General features: G+C 37.5%; 1 protein-coding gene across 1 annotated transcript in view; it reads right to left on the bottom strand.

Moving 5' to 3' along the window:
• The window catches only part of TMCO1 (transmembrane and coiled-coil domains 1), a 71,975-nt gene that overhangs the window by 8,654 nt on the left and 38,602 nt on the right, over positions 1–24,719 (bottom strand). Inside the window, exon 6 of the mRNA XM_065946503.1 lies at positions 16,538–16,682. Within this exon, the coding sequence (XP_065802575.1) occupies positions 16,538–16,682 (145 nt within the window). The remainder of the gene's footprint in view (positions 1–16,537; positions 16,683–24,719) is intronic.

Raw genomic sequence — 24,719 nt, 5'->3', positions numbered from 1 at the left:
GAAAGAGACACGTGCACCCCAATGTTCATCGCAGCACTGTTTATAATAGCCAGGACACAGAAGCAACCTAGATGCCCATCAGCAGACGAATGGATAAGGAAGCTGTGGTACATATACACCATGGAATATTACTCAGCCATTAAAAAGAAGTCATTTGAATCAGTTCTAATGAGACGGATGAAACTGGAGCCCATTATACAGAGTGAAGTAAGCCAGAAAGATAAAGAACATTACAGCATACTAACACATATATATGGAATTTAGAAAGATGGTAACGATAACCCTATATGCAAAACAGAAAAAGAGACACAGATGTACAGAACAGACTTTTGAACTCTGTGGGAGAAGGCGAGGGTGGGATGTTTCGAGAGAACAGCATCGAAACATGTATATTATCTATGGTGAAACAGATCACCAGCCCAGGCTGGATATATGAGACAAGTGCTCGGGGCTGGTGCACTGGGATGACCCAGATCAGGTGGAGAGGGAGGTGGGAGGGGGGATCGGGATGGGGAATACATGTAAATCCACGGCTGATTCATATCAATGTATGACAAAACCCACTACAATATTGTAAAGTAATTAGCCTCCAACTAATAAAAATAAATGAAAAACAAACAAACAAACATGAACGACTACTGGACACAAGCTGCTGTTCTGGATGGAAAACAGCCCTAACAGCAACGACCACAGTGGCAACAGAAATGTTAAAACAAGGCACTTTAGCAGCCGAGACTGAAGTTCATGTAAATCCAGGAAGGTTTATGCTTTGTTCTCCTTGTGGATCTCATCCCAGACTCACTTTGTAAATACCAAATCAAGTGTATCAGTGGTACATTACTCAAATATTGTATTTTAATACCAATGCTCTGCATTTATTATATGCAATCTTTTTTTTATTATTTTTTTATGCAATCTTATCTTTTAGTGAAATTCTAAAAATGAGTTTGAATTGCTATTCTCTCACAATTGAATCCACACTATTTTATTTTTAATGTTGATTATTTATTTTTGACTGTGCTGGGTCATTGCTGCTATATGAACTTTTCTCTAGTTGCAGTGAGCTAGGGCTACTCTCGGGGCTTCCCTGGTGGCTCAGATGGTAAAGAATCTGCCCGCAGTGCAGGAGATTGGGGTTTGATCCCTGGGTTGGAAAGATCTCCTGGAGAAGGAAATGGTAGCCCACTCCAATATTCTTGCCTGGAGAATTCCATGGACAGAGGAGCCTGGTGGGCTGCAATTCATGAGGTTGCAAAGAGTCAGACACCACTGAGTGATTAGACATTGTTCTAAGCACTTCACATGTATATTCTCATTTAATTCTCACAACAACTCAGTGATACATATTATCCTTATATGCAGATAAAGAAAGGAGATCCAACTGTCAAGTTGTAATTCCATAAATACTGAGCTTCACACTGTATAGTGGGTTCATTTATATGTATTTTCTCCTTTATATCTTTCAAGAACTTCATTCATTAAACTTGACCTGACTGCTTTCCTATAGTCTCTCAATTCTCCTCCAATTTTTCAGGCATTCTTACAAGATACAGTTTAGAAATATGCATTATGCTAAAAGATAAAGAGTTTTAATATATTAAGAAGATGAAACAGAAGAATGCTTAACAGAAATACAAAATATAAGATGTGGTAATGCTTTGGAAGTTATTTTTTGGAAAAATTATTTTGAATTTCTGTCCAGTCCTGTGTAATCAGGTAACAACTGAAGTGTGTGTATCAGAAGGGAAAAACAAAGGAAAAACATTTTCCCGTAATCATGCCTTCTTTTGGCAGGAAACTCAGAAAAATAGCACTACAGGATTTGCGTTCCTTCCTCTCTGCAAAGGATAAAGACTGGTGATCAAGAAAAGGAAGTTGTTGGTTGCTAACTGGATATTTTGGGAAGACCCAGGTCACTGGCAATAAACACATTCTGCTAAATTTTATTTCTTAGTCATTTAGCTAAAATAACTCAAGCCATAGCCGCCCTCACTTCGCTCTTTGTTAGTTCCTCTGGCATCCGGCAACCAACCTTCCGTTCCAATTGATTACAATTTCTCATCAAGTTCCCATAACATAATCTTTACTTTATGCATAATGCTGCCTGTAAAATCCAAAAATCTTGAATGGGCCCATCCAACAGTTCCAGGATTTTCATACTGTATCAGAATAGGCTGTTCAGGAGGATGACAAAGATATTAAATATTTAATGACAGTACAACACTGATGCAGCTGAAATAGTACTGGGTAACAGTCAGAAGACTTGATTTCCAATACTGGCAAATTATGCCAAAAAAAAAAAAAAACCACCAACATGCAATATCTTTTTATTGTACCAAATCTCAATTTTCATTACATTTATAAGAAGGAGGCTCACTAGATCAATTATTTTTTGACTCTTTAGTCACAGAACCCTTTCTTTAAACAAAATTTCATGTAAAAAGTCAACAAAGAAAACTGATAGAACAGTGTTGGGAATCTGAAGCCCCTTGTTGGGCCCTTCAAATTTTCCCACCAAGCACCTTGAAAGGAACCACAGTCCTGTGTGGCTGTGGCACTTTAACATTCTTGAACACAGCTGTGTTGTAATAAATTATATTGCCGACTTCAACACATATCTTGCAAGGTGAAAATCAAAATTCTAAAAGGATAAGCACATCAAACCTGCACCAGAATAACATCATTTCCTTCGTAAAATTGAATGAATGAGTATTTTTCCGTCCTTAGGCTGTCCAAAGGCCTCTTTTGTAAATAGGATCTCTTCTGGGAAGATTAGGGGATCAAGTGACAATTTCAATCAGTCAAGAAGAATGTTCTGAGTTTTAGTTTTGTGTAAGAAGATAGATGCTCTATCCTTTTAAAAGTTCATAACAGATAGTAGAACCTAGCTGGCACTATGTGGGGGATTTAAAACTCAATATGAAATTGTAGTCTTACTAGTTTGAAGTACCAAAGGACAGAGTTTAGGACAACCATGAACATGAAAGTGTTAGTCACTCGGTTGTGTCCATCTCTTTGTGACCCTATAGACTGTAGTTCACCAGGCTCCTCCATCCACGAAATTCTCCAGGCAAGAATACTGGAGAGGGTTGCCATTTCCTTCTCCAACCATAGCAACTGAAAAAAAATTCCTGGAAAATAGAGCTAACAGGGGACTGTAAAATTCTGCATCTAAACTCTGCCCAGGTGGTGATAGTGGTAAAGATCCTGTATGCCAATGCAGGAGATAAAAAAGATGCAGGCTTGATCCCTGGGTCAGGAAGATCCCCTGGAGAAGAAACGGCAACAGACTCCAGGATTCCTGCCTGGAAAATCCCATGGACAGAGGAGCCTGGTGGGCTAGTCCATGGGGTTGCAAAGAGTCAGACACGACTGAAGCAACTTAGCATGCAAACTGCCCAATTCTCTGGTTAACTATTAAACCATTCATGGGACAGACTGCCTTCAACCAGCTAAGACTAAAATAACTGAGATTTCCTAGATGTCTACCACAAAGAAGACAGACCTTGGAGTTTGAATGCCAACTTAGCTGCCCACTTAAACAAACAAACAAACAGACAGACAAAAACACCCCTCTCTGTTAGTAATAATAGAATTTAGACTCTCTGTAGCTTATCATTTACAATGTACAAGATACAATCCAAAATTGAGACATACCAAGAAACAGGAAAACATGACCCAGACAAAAGAAAACAGGCAACAGACAAGAGTTCAACCTTGAGATGATCCAAACACTGGAATTAGTAAGCAACGTTTTAAAGAAGCCAATTAACCATGCCAGGGACATAAAAGAAAATATATTCATTCACAACAAATGAACAAATACTAAACTTCAGCAAGGAAGGAAAAAGGCTAAAAAATAACCAAATGGAAATTCAGGAGCTAAAAAATACTGTATCAAAATTTTAAAATCATTGGATGAGCTTAGGGTTAACTCAGATTAGAGATAAAAGAGGGGTCTTGAAGCTCCTTTTTTAAGATTACAGATGTAAGAGAGGAGTCTGTGAGCTTGAAAACAGATTACAAGAAATTATCCTAACTAAACAACAGAGAGAAAAAGACTAAATAATTGAACAGAGACTCAGTTTTCTATTGGACAATACTAAACAGACTGTAAGTAAATGGAATTAAGAGAGAAAGAATGGGGCAGAAAAAAACATGTGAAGAAATAATTGCTGAAATTCTCCCAAATTAAAAAAAAAGCCATAAGCTATAGAGGGATAATAATAATAAAAAAAAATACTCTTGGTGGGGGTGGGGTTCCCTGCTGGTCTAGTAGTTAGGATTTGAGGCTTTCACCATAGAAGCCCAGGTTCAGTCCCTGTGGGGAACTAAGATCCTGTTAAGCTGCCTAGTATAGCTAAAAAAAAAACCAGTTAAATTACAGTACTCTTAGGCACATAATAGTCAAATTGTTGAAAACCAAGCTTAAAGAAAAATATCTGAAAGCAGCCAGAGAAAAGTTATTATTATCTACAGGGATACAAAGACATAAAGGTCTTCTCATCAGAAATAACCGAAGCTGTTTCACCAGTGGCCACGGGGGCCACAATGTCCCATTCCAAAAGAGACGGCCCTGCGCGCCCCTCTGGGCATGGCCCCCCGGGTCCCCCAGCCAGGCCCTGCCCAGATGATGCCGCCCGTGTGTGCTGGTTGCAGCCCCGGCCTGGTCGCTGCCACAAGTGCCAGCGCATCACTCCTAACAGCTGCCACCCTGGGGAGACGTCCCACCCACCAGGAGCCGGGCCCGGGCCCTCCCGTCTGTCCCCGACCCGTCCCCAAACATGTTCTTTCATGTGATCAGGTATAGGTTTCAGAATATAAGATCTTACTGTATATAATTGTAATAAACATGGGTTGCCACTATTAAAAAAACAAAACTGAAGCTGAAAGGATTAAAACAAACAAAAGCAACCAATCCAGAATTCTATATCCGACGAAAATATCCTTCAAAAGTAAAGATAAACAAGTATTTTAGGATAAATGAAGAGTAAGAGAATCTGTCACTAGCAGACTTACACTATAAAAACACACGCAGGGAATTCCCTGGTTCAGTGGTTAGGATTTGGCACTTTTGCTGCTTGGGCCTGGGTTCAATCCCTGGTCAGGAAACTTAGAGCCCATAAGTCACATAACAGGGCCAATAAACAAACAAATAAACAAAGGAAAAGAAACACATAGAAAGAAGGAAAGAAACACAGGGGAAAATCGCTTAATACTGTACTGTGAAGTACAGACATTAAGCTCTGACACTCACCAAAAATTCTGGACTTGGTGATCTCTATGTTCACTACATACTTTCAAGCTTTCATGTTTTTACTCAAACTATGCCAAGAACATCTGATAAAATTGGAAAACCCCTACTCACCTTTCAAGACACAATTTAAATGCCCCTCCTGTATAAAATCTTAGCTTAACAGAACTAATTCCTATAGTCATTTCACTTCTATAGCACATTTTTACCCTTCCCAAACCATTTTATATACGTACACATACACAAAGGTTATCAATCACATTCTGCTATTATTTACGGATCTGTCTTCCCACATAGACTGTGAGTTTCACAAGGGTAGAGATAATCACTCCTTGCTCTTGCATCTCAGCATCAAAGAATTCCTGGCATAGTGAAGGACTTGAAACATTCTTCAACAAGGACAGGAATATTCTAAATGAAGCCTTAAACTCACTGAAACAATTCAAAGGGATCAGATTGAGATGATGCCTGAATAATCTGTTCTCATTTAGTAATTACCCATCACTTTTCAAACCAAATGCATTCTCTTAACTGATATAAAGTTAAATACTACAAATGAAAATACTTTGCTTAAAGATGAGCTACACTGAATTAATGAATTAAGTTCTAATCCTTAAATAAAGTGACATAAATTAATGAGATGCAGGAGATAGCAGGCATCTCGCTGGTCCTTCTATCATTTTGATGACTTTACGATAAACTGACATGACATAATTAGAACCTGTCCTTACAGACATACAAGCCATATCAAAATTCTTTGCCCTACGGAAGCCAAAAGTGTGATAAAAAATTAAACTTACTTATTTTTATCCCTGTCCTAAGCACATATACCTGTTGAAGGAGACAATGACAAATTCTCACTGACATTTCTAAAGATCATAGCCATATATCCATATGGTTATATATTAAGATGTGGGTGACAAAGGAAAAAAAATATAAGAAACTCTTTCTTGTACTTTTCCTCATAAACACTAATTCTTTTTGTTTTCAAAGTAAAGAGAATTCTGTTATGGCTTTAACTATTATATACATTTATAAGAAGAGACCTGTTTTCCCTTGGCAGTTTACCAGGTAAATTTGCTGGGATTTTCACTAAGATTTAGAACACTTTCTATAGAGGAGATAATTTACTCAATCCACTACTGACTCATAATAAGAAAAGGAAAAAAAAGGCAAGTATTTTAATTTTAGGAATTAAGAAAATTTCCTTTTATTCTTAAAATCCGTTACTACACTGGACTAACTTAACACCTCTGATAAAAGCTGGCAGACCTACCATTTCTGCTGCTACAAATTCACACAAAGGAAATAGTGATGTGAATGTCAAGGCAGCTAATCACTAATCACCACACATTAAGGAAGTAAACAAAAGAAGAAAGATAAAATAAGGAAAGGTAATTAGATTTATTTTCAGTTAATATGACATATCACCACCATGTTTTAATCTATGAAAAGAACCAGTCCTATCTTGGGCTGGGAAACAAACAGTAATTTTAAAAACATCCCAAGGGCAGGGGCAGGCGCTAACTTGTTTAAAAAACAAATAAACAAAAAAAACCTACCACTTTAAGAATAACAGCTAACTTTCTATATCATTGGCATCAGGATTATCATAATGTGGTGCGGTTGCACACTAAACGCTAAACCCGATTTCATCTTTGTGAAAACTGAGACTCAGAGAGGTTACATGACTTTCCCAAGGGTATTAGGCTAGTAAGAGGCAACAAGAATCAAACCTTGGTGTTTTACCTCCAAATACTGTATTTCCTTGGGCTTCCCTTATGGCTCAGATGGTAAAGAATATGACTACAATGCCGGAGAGCCAGGTTTGATTCCTGGGTTGGGAAGATCCCCTGGAGAAGGGAACAGCTCCCACTCCAGTATTTTGGCCTGGAGAATTCCATGGACAGAAGAGCCTGGTGGGTTACAGTCCATGGGATCCCAGAGTTGTACATGACTGAGCGACTAACATTTCTTCGACCTCATAACACATTCCCCCTCTCCCCCACCATTTTAAAGTTTTTGAAGTAGGAATGTGTCTTAAAATCTATTGTATGATCAGTACAGTGTTATTTCCGCTTTTCCTAGAAAACTCTTAAATCAATGGTGAATCATATAATCAATAACATCCTACAACATGAAAAAAATATGTCATGGATAAAACCAGACTCCCAAATACTTACATGTGAATTAGTAATAAGTCATAAAATTGCCTTAGTTTAGGTTTAAAATTTAATCTTTGTTAAATCTGCCTCCATTCTGAATGACTGGTTCAAGAGAAGTAGCCTTAAATATACTTCTATACCCTCCTATTTGATAAAGAATTTTTTAGAAGTGATACTGCAGGTAGAGAAAATTCATCTTTTTATTTCAAAAGAAAGATAAATTTCATGAGGACCATCATTATATATCAGTTTTTGTTTTTTTTTTTTACAACTTAGCACCTAGCACAGAGCCTGATATGTGTTCAATTATTAGTAAATGAATAAATGAACAGAGGAACCAATTTACCAAGGAATTGTCACTAATGTGATAAGTTATCTCACAGATGAGGGAAAAATTACTGAAGCAGATAGATATTCTTATCAACTTAATATTATACCTCTATCATAATAAGGGGGCATGTATGATAAGTAAGTGTTAGTAGCTCAGTCATGTCTGACTCTTTGTGACCCCATGGATTGTAACCCACCAGGCTCCTCTGTCCATGGAATTCTCCAGGCAAGAATACTGGAGTACGTTGCTATTTGGTCCTCCAGGGGACCTTCCTGACCCAGGGACTGAACCCAGGTCCTCCACATTGCAGGCAACTTCTTTACCATCTGAGCCACGTTGTAAAGGGAAGCCCCGATGTTATGATAATCACATGACAGTGATACATAAGTTAGCAGTTGTTGCTTTTGTTTGTTTTTTTGCAGTTGTTCTTAAGGTGATGCTCTTTTTTAACCAGTTAGTATACTCCTCCCCTCGGGGTACTGTCATGAAGGGACTAGAGCTGGTTGATTCAATCACACTATCACTCTCAGTAAAGGAAGTGGATTCTGGTTAACACTGTAAAAATATTATTAACTGACATATGTAAATGCCATAATCTTTCATAAGATTATGGTCTCAAACTGGTGGTAAACTAAGACTTAAGATTAACAGTACTGGGCAAAAATGGTGACTAGTTATGGAAAACAGTGTGCTGATGCCTCAAAAAAATTAAACATAGAATTGCATGCAGTATGACCAGCAATTCTACCTGTGGAATATAAATGAAAAAGAAGTGAAAACAAGAACTCGTATATTTATATACCTGTGTTCACAGTAGCATTTCTCACAACAGCCAAAAGATAAAAGCAGTCCAACTGTCCTTTGGTAGATGAACAGATAAAAAAAACGGTATATACATACAATGGAAAGTTTATTCACTCTTAAGAAGGAAGCAAATTCTCACATATGCTACAACATGGATGAACCCTGAAAACATTCCAGTTACAAAAGGACATAAGTATGATTCTACATTTATGAGGGCAAATTCACAAACACGAACAGTCAAAATTACAGAGACAGAAATTAGAATGGTGGTTGCCAGGGGCTGAGGGGAGAGGATAATGGAGATTTAGTGTTTAACGGGCACAGATTTTCAGTTTGGGAAGATGAAAAAATTCTAGAAATGGATAATGGTGGTGGTTGTACAACACCACACGATGTACTTAATGTCAAAGAAATGAACAATTAAAAACAGTTAAAACAGTGTCTTTCATGTTATATTTATTTTACCACAATAAATGAAAAAGACTAAAAGTACTGGAATTACTGAGTATAGGAAATCAGAGAGCAGTTTCTGGGCCTAAGAGAGCACTGCCTTAAGGAGTCCTTGGGAAAACTGCTAGCAGGGGCAGTCACTCTGACAAATTCAAACCGTGAGACTCTCCAAGTGTGCGTGTATGTTCTGACCCACTCCTTCATATTCTTTTACTCCAGGATCTCAGATAACATTGTTTAGCCCATCCGATGACACCCGAATTCCAAAAGACCCGATTATCTACACAAGGTGTGAAGAGAGGAGGAGCGTCCCTAGTCAAACACAGACATTCAAATTTCAAAGAGAAAATATTAATTAATAATTTGACAGGGATTCACCCTATTCAAATACACATCAAATTCAAGAATTATCATTCACCTCACTGCAATCTTATGACCCTCTAGCTTCTTGGTCTTTGAAAAAAATGGGGAGGCAAACTTTGATCCCAAATGAATCCATGTTTTCATGTTTTTCCTCATAAAAGTCACACGAAAGTTGGCAAAGAACAAGAGCAATAATAAAGAATAAATAAGGTATGCCAGTATTAACGCCAAATGGATTGAGCCATGACTATATAAGAAACTGTAAAAGAGAATAACAAGTAGTAGAAGAAAACAAAGATGAATTTCTACGGAACTGTAATAAAAGACTAACAAGGAAAAAAAACACTCCAGGAAACAAAATTTTGCATGGCAAAAACCATACTAAGTAAAACTGAAATACAAACAACAGTTGCAAAAGTTATTTGCAATTTAGAGCACACACGGCTCAACTCCCTAAGAGCTGAAAGTTAAGACAATGGCCAACAATCCAACAGTCAAACAGGCAAAAAGCATGCACAGTGGCTCCTCTACCAAAGAAAGAAAAATACATGAGCAGCTCCTGGACAAACAGAGACGCTCGATCCAAATGCAAATTAAAACCACAATGAGACAGCAATTCTTACCTATCACACAGTAAAAATGCCAAAGCTCAACAATTTCTACTGGAGGTTGGGGGCAATTAAGAATTTTCTTACGTAGCGATAGGGAGTAAAAAGTGGTATAACTTCAATTTTCCAAGTTTATAAGTTTATATTTGGGTACAGCATCTACTGTTCTGTTTCAGACACGCCTTTTAGGTACATACTATGTACTCTATATAGATTCTTTAAGGTATATATAGGAAATTAAGAAATCACTAGCTTAAAAGAGTTGGGAAGAAAGGATAAGACAGATGAAAATTACAAGTAGACAAAAACAAATTAAAAAATCCTGTAGTGTAAGGCAGAGTATGACCAATCACTATAGAAACTTGAATCATTCTATGTTAGTTTCCTCATCACTTAATCAATTTGACCTCAACACAAAAACAATTCATTATGTTCTCTCAAAATTACTTTATGCTACAGTATATATCTGAAATCAAGTGGCCTATTTCTTTGCCTAAGAATGGTCTCATTGAGGGAATTATATTCTATACTCTGAAAGCCTCATATTTTATGATGGCTTGTTTCACAGGCATCTACAGAGTCAAATCTTATGTAACCTAAGATCCTGAAAAGCAAATAAAACAACAAAAGAAAATATGGAAAGAACAAGTGAATAAGGATTTTAATGAAAAGAAAAAAGCATATATTCCACAGAAAAACTTCAAATGCTAAACTATTTCAGACTGGATATAAGTTCATAATCCTCCTGTTACTATACATACTAAGAAGTGGGGAAAGTTTCTGTAGCTAATAGAAACTTTTGGCAGCTAATAAAACAAAAATTATAAAGGTAGGTCATTTTAGAGATTTTTCAAAGATTTTTAATATCTCAGAATACCTATACTATAGCTCTATATACATTTCTCTTATTAATATCAGTGCAGAGAACTGGACAAGCAGAAATTAAAAGTATGAACATACATCCTCCTGCCTGAACCCTGTTGCCTGTTTTTTGTAAATAAAGTTTTGTTGGAACATAGCCACATTCATTCCTTTACATTTTGTCTAGGGCTGTATTCATATTATAATGGCAGAGTTGAGTTGCTGTGATAAAAACTGTATGGTCTGAAAAGTAAACACAAAAATGTTCATCACCTAGACCCATACAAAGTAGTGAGTAAATAGAAAGTTTGCTGACTACTATGGTAAATGACCTCATGAAATTAACTGCTATACATACACCTCACCAGAATTTCTGGAATAACCAAAAGGAGTTTAAAGACTATCTTGAGCGGAACTTTCTCAATGATCATTCTTAACATTTATTTCACTTAAAAAAAAATGCTAGTTTTCAGATGGTGATTTCCAGATAATGACGTTCAGATAGCAGTACAAATGCAAAAAGGCAAAATGGTTTTCTGAGAAGGCCTTACAAATAGCTGGGGAAAGAAGAGCAGTGAAAGGCAAAGGAGAAAAGGAAAGACACACCCATATGAATGCTAAGTTCCAAAGACTAGCAAGGAGAGATAAGAAAGCCTTCCTGGGACTTCCCTGCTGGCCCAGTGGTTAAGACTCTGAGTTCCCAATGCAGGGGGCCCAGGTTTGATCCCTGGTCAGGGAACTAGATCCCACATGCTGCAACCAAGACCTGGTGCAGCCAAATAAATGAATAAATATTTAAAAAAAAAAAAAAAAAAAAAGAAAGCCTTCCTAAGTGAACAGTGTGAAGAAATATAGAAAAACATCAGAATGGGAAAAACTAGAGATCTCTTCAAGAAAATCAGAGATACCAAGGGAACATTTCATGCAAAGATGGTTAAAACTAGAGATCTCGTCAAGAAAATTAGAGATACCAAGGGGACATTTCATGCAAAGATGGGCACAATAAAGAAAATAAATGGTATGGACCTAACAGAAGCAGAAGATATTAAGAAGAGGTGGCAAGAATACACAGAACTATACAAAAAAGATCTTAATGACTCAGATAACCACGATGGTATGATCACTCACCTAGAGTCAGACATCTTGGAGTGCAAAGTCAAGTGAACAAAGCTAGTGGAGGTGATAGAATTCCAGTTGAGCTATTTCAAAACTTCAAAGATGATGCTGTGAAAGTGCTGCACTCACTATGCCAGCAAATTTGGTAAACTCAGCAGTAGCCACAGGACTGGAAAAGGTCAGTTTTCATTCCAATGCCAAAGAATGCTACTGCACAACTGCACTCATTTCACATGGTAGCAAAGTAATGCTGAAATTTCTCTAAGCTATGCTTCAATAGTATGTGAACTGAGAACTTCCAGATGTTCAAGCTAAATTTAGAAAAGGCAAAGGAAGCAGAGATCAAGTTGCCAACATCTGTTGGATCACAGAGAAAGCAAGACAGTTCCAGAAAAACATTTCCTTCTGCTTCACTGACTATGCTAATAAACCTTTGGCTGTGTAGATCACAACAAACTGTGGAAAATTCTTTAAGACATAGGAATACCAGACAATTCTTAAAGATATAAGAATATAAGACCATCTTACCTGCCTCCTGAGAAACCTGTACGCAGTCAAGAAACAACAGTTATAACCAGACATGGAGCAACAGACTTGTTCAAAATTGGGAAAGGAGTTCGTCAAGGTTGTATACTGTCACCCTGCTTATTTAACTTACATGCAGAGAACATCAAGCAAAATGCCAGACTAGACAAAGTACAAGCTGGAATTAAGACTTCCAGGAGAAATATCAATACCCTTAGATATGCAGATGACACCACCCTCATAACAGAAAGCAAAGAGGAACAAAAGAGCCTGTTGATGAGGGTGAAAGAGGAGAGTGAAAAAGCTGGCTTAAAACGCAACATTTAAAAAACTAAGATCATGGAATTCAGTCCCATCACTTCATGGCAAAATAGATGGGGAAACAAAGGAAACAGTGACAGACTTTACTTTCTTGGGCTCCAAAATCACTGCAGCTGATGACTGCAGCCTGACATTAAAAGACGCTTGCTCCTTGGAAGAAAAGCTATGACAAACCTAAGTGAATTCAAAGTCGCTCAGTCCTGTTTGACTCTGTTAGTGACCCCATGGACTATATAGTCCATGCGATTCTCCAGGCCAGAATACTGGGGTGGGTAGCTGTTTCCTTCTCCTAGGGATCTTCCCAGCCCAGGGATCGAACTCAACAACAACTGTGAGTTTTCTGGTGGCCTGGTGGTTAGGATTCTGTGTTTCACTGATGTGGCCTGAGTTTAATCCCTGGCCAGGGAACTGAGATCCCAGAAACCTCGAGAGACAGCCAAAAAAAAAAAAAAGAAAAAATAACCCTGGCCTTCCTTGGTGGCTTAGTGGTAAAGAATTCACCTGCCAATGCAGGAGACACAGGTTAGATCCCTGGTCCGGGAAGATCCCATAGGTGGCAGAGCAAAACTCAGCCTGAGTGCCACAACTATCGGGCCTGTGCTCTAGAGCCCAGAAACTGCAACCACTGAAGCCACATGCCGCAACTACTGAAGTCTGCGTGCCCTCAGCCTGTGCTCTGCAAAAAGAGGCCACTGCAGTAAGAAGCCTTCACAATGCAATGAAGAGTAGCCCCTGCTCACTGCAATGAGAGAAAAGCCCGCACGGCAGCAAAAACCCAGCACAGCCAAAAATAAATAAATAAAATCATTTAAAACAACAACAAAAAACCACCAAAAAACTATTGTGAGCAATCACAAACACAGTAGTAACATCTTTGTAATTAAAATAGAATTGCAACACATGTAATTAAAACAGAATTGTTTCTTGCTGCTTAAAGCAGAATGTATACATCATTGTATTTTATTAATATTTTCAGTTCAGTTCAGTTCAGTCACTCAGTCGTGTCCGACTCTTTGCAACCCCACGAACCGCAGCACGCCAGGCCTCCCTGTCCATCACCAACTCCCAGAGTCCACCCAAACCCATGTCCATTGAGTCGGAGATGCCTTCCAACCATCTCATGCTCTGTCGTCCCCTTCTCCTCCTTTCCTCAATCTCTCCCAGCATCAGGGTCTTTTCAAATGAGTCAGCTCTTCGCATGAAGTGGCTAAAGTACTGGAGTTTCAGCTTCAGCATCAGTCCTTCCAACGAACACCCAGGACTGATCTCCTTTAGGATGAACTGGTTGGATCTCCTTGCAGTCCAAGGGATTCTCAAGAGTCTTCTCCAACACCACAGTGCAAAAGCAGTGCTCGGGCCTGGTGCACTGGGAAGACCCAGAGGAATCAGGTGGAGAGGGAGGTGGGAGAGGGGATCGGGATGGGGAATATATGTAACTCCATGGCTGATTCATGTCAATGTATGATAAAACCCACTGAAATGTTGTGAAGTAATTAGCCTCCAACTAATAAAAAAATAAATAAATAAATAAATAAAGTGATAAAAAAAAAAGCATCAATTCTTCAGTGCTCAGCTTTCTTTATAGCCCAACTCTCACATCCGTACATGACCACTGGAAAAACCCATAGCCTTGACTAGACGGACCTTTGTTGACAAAGTAATGTCTCTACTTTTTAATATGCTGTCTAGGTTGGTCATAACTTTCCTTCCAAGGAGTAAGTGTCTTTTAATTTCATGGCTGCAATCACCATCTGCAGTGATTTTGGAGCCCAGAAAAATAAAGTCAGCCAATGTTTCCACTGTTTCCCTATCTATTTGCCATGAAGTGATGGGACCAGATGCCATGAACTCAGTTTTCTGAATGTTGAGTTTTAAGCCAACTTTTTCACTCTCCTCTTTCACTTTCATCAAGAGGCTCTTTAGTTCCTCTTCACTTTCTGCCATAAAGGTGGTGTCATCTGCATATCTGAGGTTATTGATACTTTGCATATAAGTTAAATAAGCAGGGTGACAATATACAGCCTTGACATACTCCTTTTCCTATTTGGAAACAATCTTGGGTTTTACCTTGGATAAGCCAAAATGCTAAAGCATTTCAAAAGATGCAGTACACACCTCAGTTACACAAGATGCTGGGAAAGACTGTGGGCAGGAGAAGGGAGAGACACAGGATGAGGGGGTTGGATGGCATCATCAACTCGATGGACGTGAGTTTGAGTAAACTCTGGGAGATAGTGAAGGAAAGAGGAGCCTGCTGTGCTGCAGTCCACGGGGTCGCAAAGAGTCAGACACGACAGAGTGACTGAACAACATCACAATACAACTTCCTGCTGGACACACCCACTTAACTGCCCCAAAGACAATCAAACAGCATGTCTTCCAACCAACCTAATTCTCTTTCCTCTTTTCGCATCCTCCATTCGGTCACCAAGACCATAATGTTGAAGTCACCTTAGTTTCTCCTTTCTCACATTAAATTAATCATTAAGTTCTGCTAGCTTACCTCTATATATTTCTCAACTTTGTCCCCTCTTCAATCATTCAACACTGTGATAATTTAGAACAAAGTGATTTTTTATTAGACTACTCTAATCATTTTCTGTTATTTCTGCATGTGGTCATGTCCCCTTCACATCTTTCCTTCAGAAGCAGTAAGTATCAGAAAATGATTCCAGGAAGCCTGAAAACTAGGTTGCATTTAACATGCAAAATAAGAAGGTGGGAAGCATCCAAATAGAAGAAAGAATATTCACAAAAAGCAAGTCTGGGTGAGTGGAAAATGAAAACTGCCAGATAAGTCAGAATGGTTGCAGTGCTGGAATGAGGTGAGAGATGAGGTAGGGAGAGCACTAAGCGCTAAGATCATGAAGATCTTTGTGAATTTCTAATTATAATTCCATTTCCTATTGATTCAGACATGTCAGACCAATCAAAAAACCTGCTGCCACAGACAATATTCAGAGGAAGAAGAAAAACAACTCTGAATCATTTATGTAACAAACACTGAAATAATCATGTTCATATTTATTGCATGTGCCAACTTCCCCATTATAATGCCTGCTGAATGACAGTATGTTCAAACACTGAATAATGGCTTGAAATATGAAGAGTTCTAGAGCAAGAGACTTTAACCTCTCTTATTTTTTAAAGTCCGACTCAAAAGCCACTTTATTACTTCAACCTTGCTGCCTGAATCGTCTGCCACTAACTGAACGCTAAGTCTCTCTTCCAGGTTCTCATAATCCTACCTGACTTAGTTCTCACTCTTTTTCACTATGAATATTTGGCCATCATGTTGCCCGAATGTAAATTCTACAATTCAGACTTTACCTCAATTGTGACTAACTTAAAGTCACCAAATTATTACGTTTACTTGTGTTCCTGAAGTGCCAAAAGGCAATGGTGAATAATAAAGAAGAAATGATAGTGGGAAGGCAAAATCCACTCTGCTTTTCTACTTTTAGATAGCCGCAATAAAGAAGAAACTTGAGAGCTTTCTTCAAAATGAGTTGAAAACCATGTGTGACTTTATGACTACTTTCCATCCCTAAGGATCAGTAATCTAAACCTGTATACACTTAAAACAGTTTCAGATGATACTCTGGAATTCTGAAACAAGCAACTGAGAGATCTCAGTAAGCAACAGGTAGACACTCCCAGTATTAGAGGAACAGACGTTAACTTAGGGTGTGAGAGCAAGAAAGGATGCACACACTGAGTAGATGACGTGGGCACTCACCTGCCGGATCGACATGGTACAGAGAATGTACAGGAAGATGAAGGAGCAGTCTGTGGTGTCATCCCCAAGCAGATTCCGGTGAGACAGTCCCTGGATGTAGGAAAGGGGGGTGAAAGGGAGCTTTGCCACCACTCTACCGTCAAATCTAAAAAGGAAAGAACAGAGAACTCTTATTTTCAGAAGACTTGACGAACTTAGTTCCAGAAAAGAATCTGGGACAGAAACAGAACTTTAAGTCCCTTGATCTCTAAAAAATGAAGAAATGGTGATATTCTAAAAATATACTTGTAGTATAAGGATATTTTTTTCCCATTAATCTTTTTCTAAATTAGAGATTCTTCATTTTTTTGATATCAGGATATTTAACATGCTGAAAAAGTATTGAGGACTCCAAAAAGGTTTCATCTATTATCAATATTACTATTTAATAAATTAAAACTGAGAAATTTTTAAATATTTGTCAAATCATTTAAAAGACAGCAAAATTCAGTATGTGTTAACACATTTTTATGGAACACATATTTTTAACACAAATTTTTATGGAAAATAGCATTATTTTCATACAGAGAAAGAATTCACCGAGAAGAAAGGCTTCTTCCTTCCTCCCCCTCAGTCTCATAGCTGCTTCATTACTTGGGCTGTTACAACATTATACACCCTTTGTATAATGGTATAAATGTATAATGGTAACGTATAATGAAGCCTTTGGAAAATTCCACCATACATTCATGAGAGAATGAAAATGAAGAAGGCAAAAAAAAAAAAATCTTAGAATTATTACAATAATTTTTACCTCAAGGACCTCTTAAAAGTCTGAGACTGCCAGCATTCCCCAAACCATACTTTTGAGAAGCACTGTTCTAAACCATGACATCAATAAGATTTTAAGAATCCTCTTTTCAAGAGTCAAAGATTCCCAGTATACACCTTAAACATGAAATTCATGGAATATACACAGTGGTGAATGAAAAATAGCATACATAATATTCTGAGATAATTTTTAAAATACTTCTTATATTTGAAGTTAATTCCTTTAATTTTTTCTAAAACAGAAAAGAAAAATGTTTTGAAAAGAGAAAAAGCTTATAAAAAAGCTGGAAGAAGTATACCTCAGTGTTTATTTTGAGGTGCTTTTCAATAAGTTGTATAATCAGACAATGAGAATTACAAAATTAATGTGATTAAGAATAGTGACACTTCAAAATATTAGAAAAATATACGACTGCATCAGTCAAATTATCGAAAAGTCTTTTCTTCCAGTTAAAATGTCTAGAACATTTGCTTTTAAAAGGCATGTATTTATTTTATCCATCTGTGGCTGTGCTAGGTCCTCACTGCGGCATGTGAACCTTCTCTAGCTGTGGTGAGCAGAGGCCAGTCTCTGGTGTGACACATGGCTTCTCGTTGTGGGGACTGCTCTTGCTGCAGAGCACAGAGCGAGATGCAGACTTCAGTAACTGCAGCGCCTGGCTCAGCAGTTGCGGTTATCAGCTTCTAAAGCACAGGCTCAACAGTTGTGAAGCATGGGCTCTAGAATGTAGGTTCAGTAGTTGTGGTACATGAGTTTAGTTGCTCTGTGGTATGTGGAATCTTCCCAGACCAGGGATCCTACCTCTGTCCCCTGCACTGACAGGCAGATTCTTATACACTGCACCACCAGGGAAGTCCAAGAACATTCCCTTTAAAAAAAAATGCTTGGTATTTAGAATATTTCTATAGAGGGAGAGGGAAAAGAGAGGTAGCATTACTATCTTTTCCTTTGGAGAAAAAAATTCCTTAATATCCATCCATATAAACTATTGCGAGCTTCTTACATAGCTGAACTCCAAAGAAAATAAAACAGAATGAAATAGACATATCCTATAAATACATATGATTATCCACTTACTACTCTGAACTGCCTTCCTAGTATATATTTACACAGGGAAAGGGCTCAATCATGAAGTGCTGTTACTTCGATACGACAAAAACTATTGAAAGATCCATAAGAAGTAATCGTTCTTGTCTACTAACCTCATAAAAGCAAAACAAAAGAAATAACTTTTCCAGGAGATGTTCCCATTTACTCATAAGAAGTATGATATATAGTTGTTGCAATATTTCCTGGTTATATATATGCTGTTTAGAGTATGCTGGTTCTACATATGACACTACTATTTTACTAGAGTTAACTGTGAGAAGCAGGGCTGAAATAAATATAGACAAAAATGTTTATCCTTCTTATTGCTAACATATGCACCCCCAAATTCACCTTCTATAGTCATTTTATTTCTTGTTATTTTTAATTTGAAATTGTAACCAAAACAAAAACCTTTTACAACTAACAAATGAATTCAGTTAAGTTTCAAGACAGAAATCAACCTACAAAAATCAGTTGCATGTCTATGACCTATTAAGTGAAAATTGCTCAGTCCTGTCCAACTCTTTGCGACCCCATGGACTATACACACCATGGAATTCTCCATGCCAGAATACTGGAGTGGGTAGCCATTCCCTTCTGCAAGGGATCTTCCGAACCCAGGGGTCAAACCCAGGTCTTCTGCATTGCAGGCAGATCCTCTACCAGCTGAGCCACAAGGGAAGCCTACGGATACAAGAGTGGATAGTCTATCCCTTCTGCAGAGGATCTTCCCGATCCAAGAATCAAACTGGGGTCTCCTGCATTGCAGGTGGATTCTTTACCAACTGAGCTATCAGGGAAGCTCTATACAATAAAAAAAAAAAAAAAAAAATTCCCATCTACAATAGCATCATTAATGTAATTAATTTATTTAATCAAAGTTAATCAAGGAAGTGAAAGATATTTATGCTAAAAACTGTAAGACATTGATAAACTGAAGATGACACAAATATATGGAAAGATATCCACGTTCATAGATTGGAAAAATTAATATTGTTAAAATGTCCATACTGGAACTTCCCTGGTAGTCCAGTGGTTAAGAATTTGCCTTGCAATGTGAGGGCTGTGGGTTTGACCCCTGGCTGGGGAACTTAGAGCCCATGTGTTACAGGGGAACCAAGCCTGTGTGCTACAACTATTGAGCCTAAGCACCCCAACAAAGATCCAACCAGCAGAATAAATAAATAAATATTAAAAAGAAAAAACATGTCCATACTATCCAAAGTCATCCCTATATCCAATATAATCTCTTACCAAAATTCTACTTTTCACAAAAATAGAAAATAGAAAAATCAATACTAAAACTCATATGGTATCACAAAAGATCTTGAACAGGCAAAGCCGTCTTGGAGAAAGTTGGAGGCATCAAACTTCCTGATTTCAAATGTGCAGTCATCAAACAAATATGATACTGGCATAAAGACAGACATGTGGACCAATGGAACAGAATGAAAAGTCCAGAAATAAACCCTGTCCACTAGTATTTGACAAGGGAGCAAAGAATTCTCAAGGGGAGTAGAATAGTCTCTTCAGTAAATGATGCTGGGTAAACTGGATGTTCACACACAAAAGAATGACACCAGACCCCTATCAAAAACCATCCACAAAAATTAACTCAAAATGGATTAAAAACTTAAACATGAGATCTGAAACCATGAAACTTCTAGAAAGAAACATTGGGGAAAAGCTCCTTGACATAGCTCTTGGCAAAGATTTTTTGGATATGACACCAAAAGCACAAGCAACAAAACTCAACAAATGACCACATCAAACAAAAAAGCTTCTGCTCAGCAAGTGAAACAACAAAATGAAAATGGAAACTATGGAATAAGAGAAAATATTTGTAAACCATATATCTGTTAAGGAGTTAATATCCAAAATATATAAGGATTTGTACAAGAGCAAAACTCTCCCAAATAATCCAATTAAAAAGAGGGCAGAGGATCTGAATAGGCATTTTTCTGAAAAAGACATACAAATGGCTAAGAAGTACATGAAAAGATGGTCAATACTACTAACTATCAAGGAAATGCAAAGCCATGTGATTTCATCTCTCACTTGTTAGAATGACTATTACCAAAAGGACAAGAGATAACAAATGCTGGACACTATTTGTGGGAATGTAAATTGGTACAGCCACTATGAAAAACAACATGAATGTTCCTCAAATAATTAAAAACAGAACTACCATATGATTCAGAAATCCCATTTCTAGCTATTCAGCCAAAGGAATTGAAATAAACTACTATCTCAGAGAGATCTGTACTCCCATGTCACTGCAGGAGTATTCATAACAACTAAGATATGCAAACTACCTAAGTACCACCAGCAGACGGCTGGATAAAGGAAATGTGAATAATACATACATATATATATATATATATATATATATATATATATATATATATACATACACACACACACACATCTATCCATGTATATGTATACTGTATACAAGTCTGACAAAGAAAGACAAACACTGTCTGAGATCACTTATATGTGGAATCTAAAAAAAGCTTAGCTCTTAGAGAACTAGATTGGTGGTTGCCAGAGGATGGGAGGTGAGAGAAACAGGGAGAAGTTGGTCAAAGGGTACAAACTTCCAGTTTTAAGATGAATAAGTTCTGGGCATCTAATGTACAGAACAGTAATTATATTTAATACTATTGTATTATATACTTGAAAGTTGCTGACAGTAAATCTTAATTAGTCTTACCACCACCACAACAAACTGATATTTATGTGAAGGATTTGTTAACTAAACTTATTGTGGTAATCATTTTGCAAAATATGCACCAATATATGTACCAAACTATCACTCTATACATCTTAAACGTAAGAGTATTCTATATTATATGTCAACTACATATCTCAATAAAGCTGGAAAAAGGCTTTTAAAAAAGAGAGAAGGGACTTCCCTGGCAGTCCAGTGGTTAGGATTCCACACTTCCACTGCAGGGGGCATGGGTTCCTGGTGGGGGAACTAAGATCCCACATGCCGAGTGGCACAGCCAAATAAATAAATAAAAGTAAAAAAAAAATTTAAAGGAAGAAGAGAAAATCTTATATGTTCTATAAGCAAATTATTCATTTACATGAAACTGAAAATTTAGTATGAATGAGTCTTTAGAACAGCCACAAAAATGAATTAAAAACCCTTCAAATTAAGTTTTTCAGGAGATTGGAAGCTTGCTACAGGAATACCTAAGTGAATTGGTGTCTAGCCTAATAATGAAAAGAGTTGGGGAGAGAAAGAAAAATATACAAAGAGAGACATGGCTTATAATAGGTTGATTATTTCTCCAAGTGTACTTTCTGCAATTACAAAGGGAGAGACCACTACTTATGAACAGAACAAGAAGGTGTATTTTGGCCCAATAAAAGGAACCACTTTCAAACCCTACATACTACTAATAAACTATATGTCAGAAACCATCAAGCTCCTCACTGTTGAAAATAATTAAAAAGAGGATGGAAAATTATCTGCTAGAGGTATTATTGGAGGGATTTCTGTACTGACACAGAAGTAATGTGTTAAATGACTTTAAAGATCACTTCTAACATTATAGTGGTTTGGCTGTATGGAAATATTCCAGAAGAGAAATTAAAGAGAAATAAATAATTGATAATAATTAAATATAATACCTCCTATTGCTTCTCTGGCAATCTAGGAGCTCAAGTCCTTCCCATATAGTTTAAGCTGAGCTTTTTTCTTATCAACACATTTTAAGATGAAAATGGGTATTACAGACAATGTATTCCATTCTACAATAAACAGATGATCAAGGTGAAACTAAGAGAAATTATGCTAAAGAACAGTGATTGTTCAGTACAATCAAAATATGTACTAGACCTTTTTTTAATACTTTTTTTGATGTGGATCATTTTTAAAGTTTTTACTGAATTTGTTACAATATTGTTTATGTTTTGGGTTTTTCTGGCTGTAAGGCAGGCAGGCTCTCAGTTTCCCAACCAGGGGTTGAACTCACATCCCCTGCACTGAAAAATAGTCTTATACTGGGGAAGTCCCAAAATATGCATTAGATTTTTAATTTCACATGAGGGCTTATAAAAACAGTTACAGCCTTTAACTTCTAGGTGCTCACAATCCTAGACACAATAAATATATATATATATATATATTTATTTTTAAATGTACAGGACATAAATATCAGGAGAAAGAAAAAACATGAATACATTCCAGTAATCATGCTCTTTGTTATCTATCCAAAGGAGCAGAAAATATGTTCACAAAAAAAACCTGCACACAGATGTTTCTGGAAGCATCATTCATAACTGCCAACTGGTAGGTTACAATGGCACCTCATTATTACCCAAACTCCATAGTTTACATTAGGGTTCACTCTTCTTTCTTTCTTTTTTTAGTCCTTATTTACTTATTTGGCTGTTCTGGGTCTTCACCGTGGCATGCAGAATCTTTAGTGGCGGCATGCAGGATCTAGTTCCCTGACCAGGGATTGAACCGGGGCCCCCTGCATTGGGAGCGTGGAGTCTTAGTCACTGAATGACCAGGCAAGAACCATTCTTGGGTTTTAATAAATGTACAGCAAAATGTATCACCATTAAGTATCACACAGAATAGTTTTACACTTAAAAAAAAATTCTCTGTGCTCTGCTTATTCATCCCTCCCTCATACCTGATTCCTGGCAACCATAGATCTTTTTACTACTATCTCCATAGTTTTGAGGGGAAGGCAATTGCAAGCCACTCCAGTACTCTTGCCTGGAGAACTCCATGAACGGCGGAGCCTGGTGGGCTGCGGTCCATGGGGTCGCTAACAGTCGGACATGACTGAGTGACTTCACTTTCACCTTTCACTTTCATGCATTGGAGAAGGAAATGGCAACCCACACCAGTGTTCTTGCCTGGAGAATTCCCAGGGATGGGGGAGCCTGGTGGGCTGCCGTCTATGGGGTTGCACAGAGTAGGACACGACTGAAGCGACTTAGCAGCAGCAGCAGCAGCCATAGTTATATCTTTTCTATAATGTTGTATAGTGAAAGTGAAGTAGCTAAGTCGTGTCTGACTCTTTGCGATCCCGTGGACTGTAGCCTACCAGGCTCCTCCTTCTATGGGATTTTCCAGGCGAGAATACTGGAGTGGGTTGCCATTTCCTTCTCCAGGGGATCTTCCAAACCCAGGGATCGAACCCGGGTCTCCCGCATTACAGGCAGACGCTTTAACCTCTGAGCCACCAGGGAAGCCCATAATGTCATATAGTTGCAATCTATATGTTGTATGTAGCCTTTTCAGATTGCTTTCTTTCACTTAATAGTATGCATTTAAGGTTCCTTCATGTCTTCACAAGGCCAGCCTATTTCTTTTTAGCAATGAATAATATTCCACTGTATGGATATTCCCAGAGTTTATCCATTTATCAATTGATTACTTCCAAGTTATGACAAATATCAATAAAGCTGTGTGAAGTTTCTGGGTGGACATAAGTTTTCAACTCATTTGGGTTCACTTTCACTTTTTATTCTACATTATTCTATATTGTGTGAATTTTTTAGAAGTATTTGTGTCTCACTAGCCTAAGAAAATTCTTGTTTTAGAATTTTGGAACCAAAATTCTTTGTTTCTGATGTACATTCCTGGTTAAGATCTACTGCATAGATCTGAAACATAAGCTTCAGAAGCTAGGTGATATATCATAAACTAGTCATTTCAAATCATTAGGGAAAACATATTATTTACTCCCTACCTACTACTGACAACAGCTAAGAGCTTGATAAAGTTGGAAACTAAACACCAAAATAAATTACAGACGAAACAAAATTTAAATATAAAATAAGAAAAACTATATAATCTGGTATAAGAAAGGTACTATTTACACAACAGAAAAGTGACATAAAAATTAATACTGTTCATGTATCTCCAAAAGGAAAGTTTAAGTCTTAATATGTAAAGAATTCTTGTAAAAACAAAATAAGGGGAAGAACATGAACCAGAAATTTATAAATAGTAAAAGCATAATAAATAAATGAAAAGATGCAAAACCACACCAAAAATGCAAATCTAAAAAATATTATTTTTCAACTATTAGATTTACAAATATTACACAGACACATAATTTCTAGTGATGACAAATATACACAGAAAGAACCATCCACAAGCCCTGGGGACAGTAATCTAAAAGCAAAACTTAATAAAAACTTTTCTAGGGGAATCTCCTGGTGGTCCAGTGGTTAGGGTTCTATGCTTTCACTGCCACGGGTCCAGGTCAATGTCTGGTTGGGAAACTGAGAGTCCCCAACACC

Source organism: Muntiacus reevesi, chromosome 1, assembly GCF_963930625.1.
Source record: "Muntiacus reevesi chromosome 1, mMunRee1.1, whole genome shotgun sequence".
In the NCBI taxonomy this organism is placed as follows: domain Eukaryota; kingdom Metazoa; phylum Chordata; class Mammalia; order Artiodactyla; family Cervidae; genus Muntiacus; species Muntiacus reevesi.
This window is presented reverse-complemented; position numbering and strand designations above follow the sequence as displayed.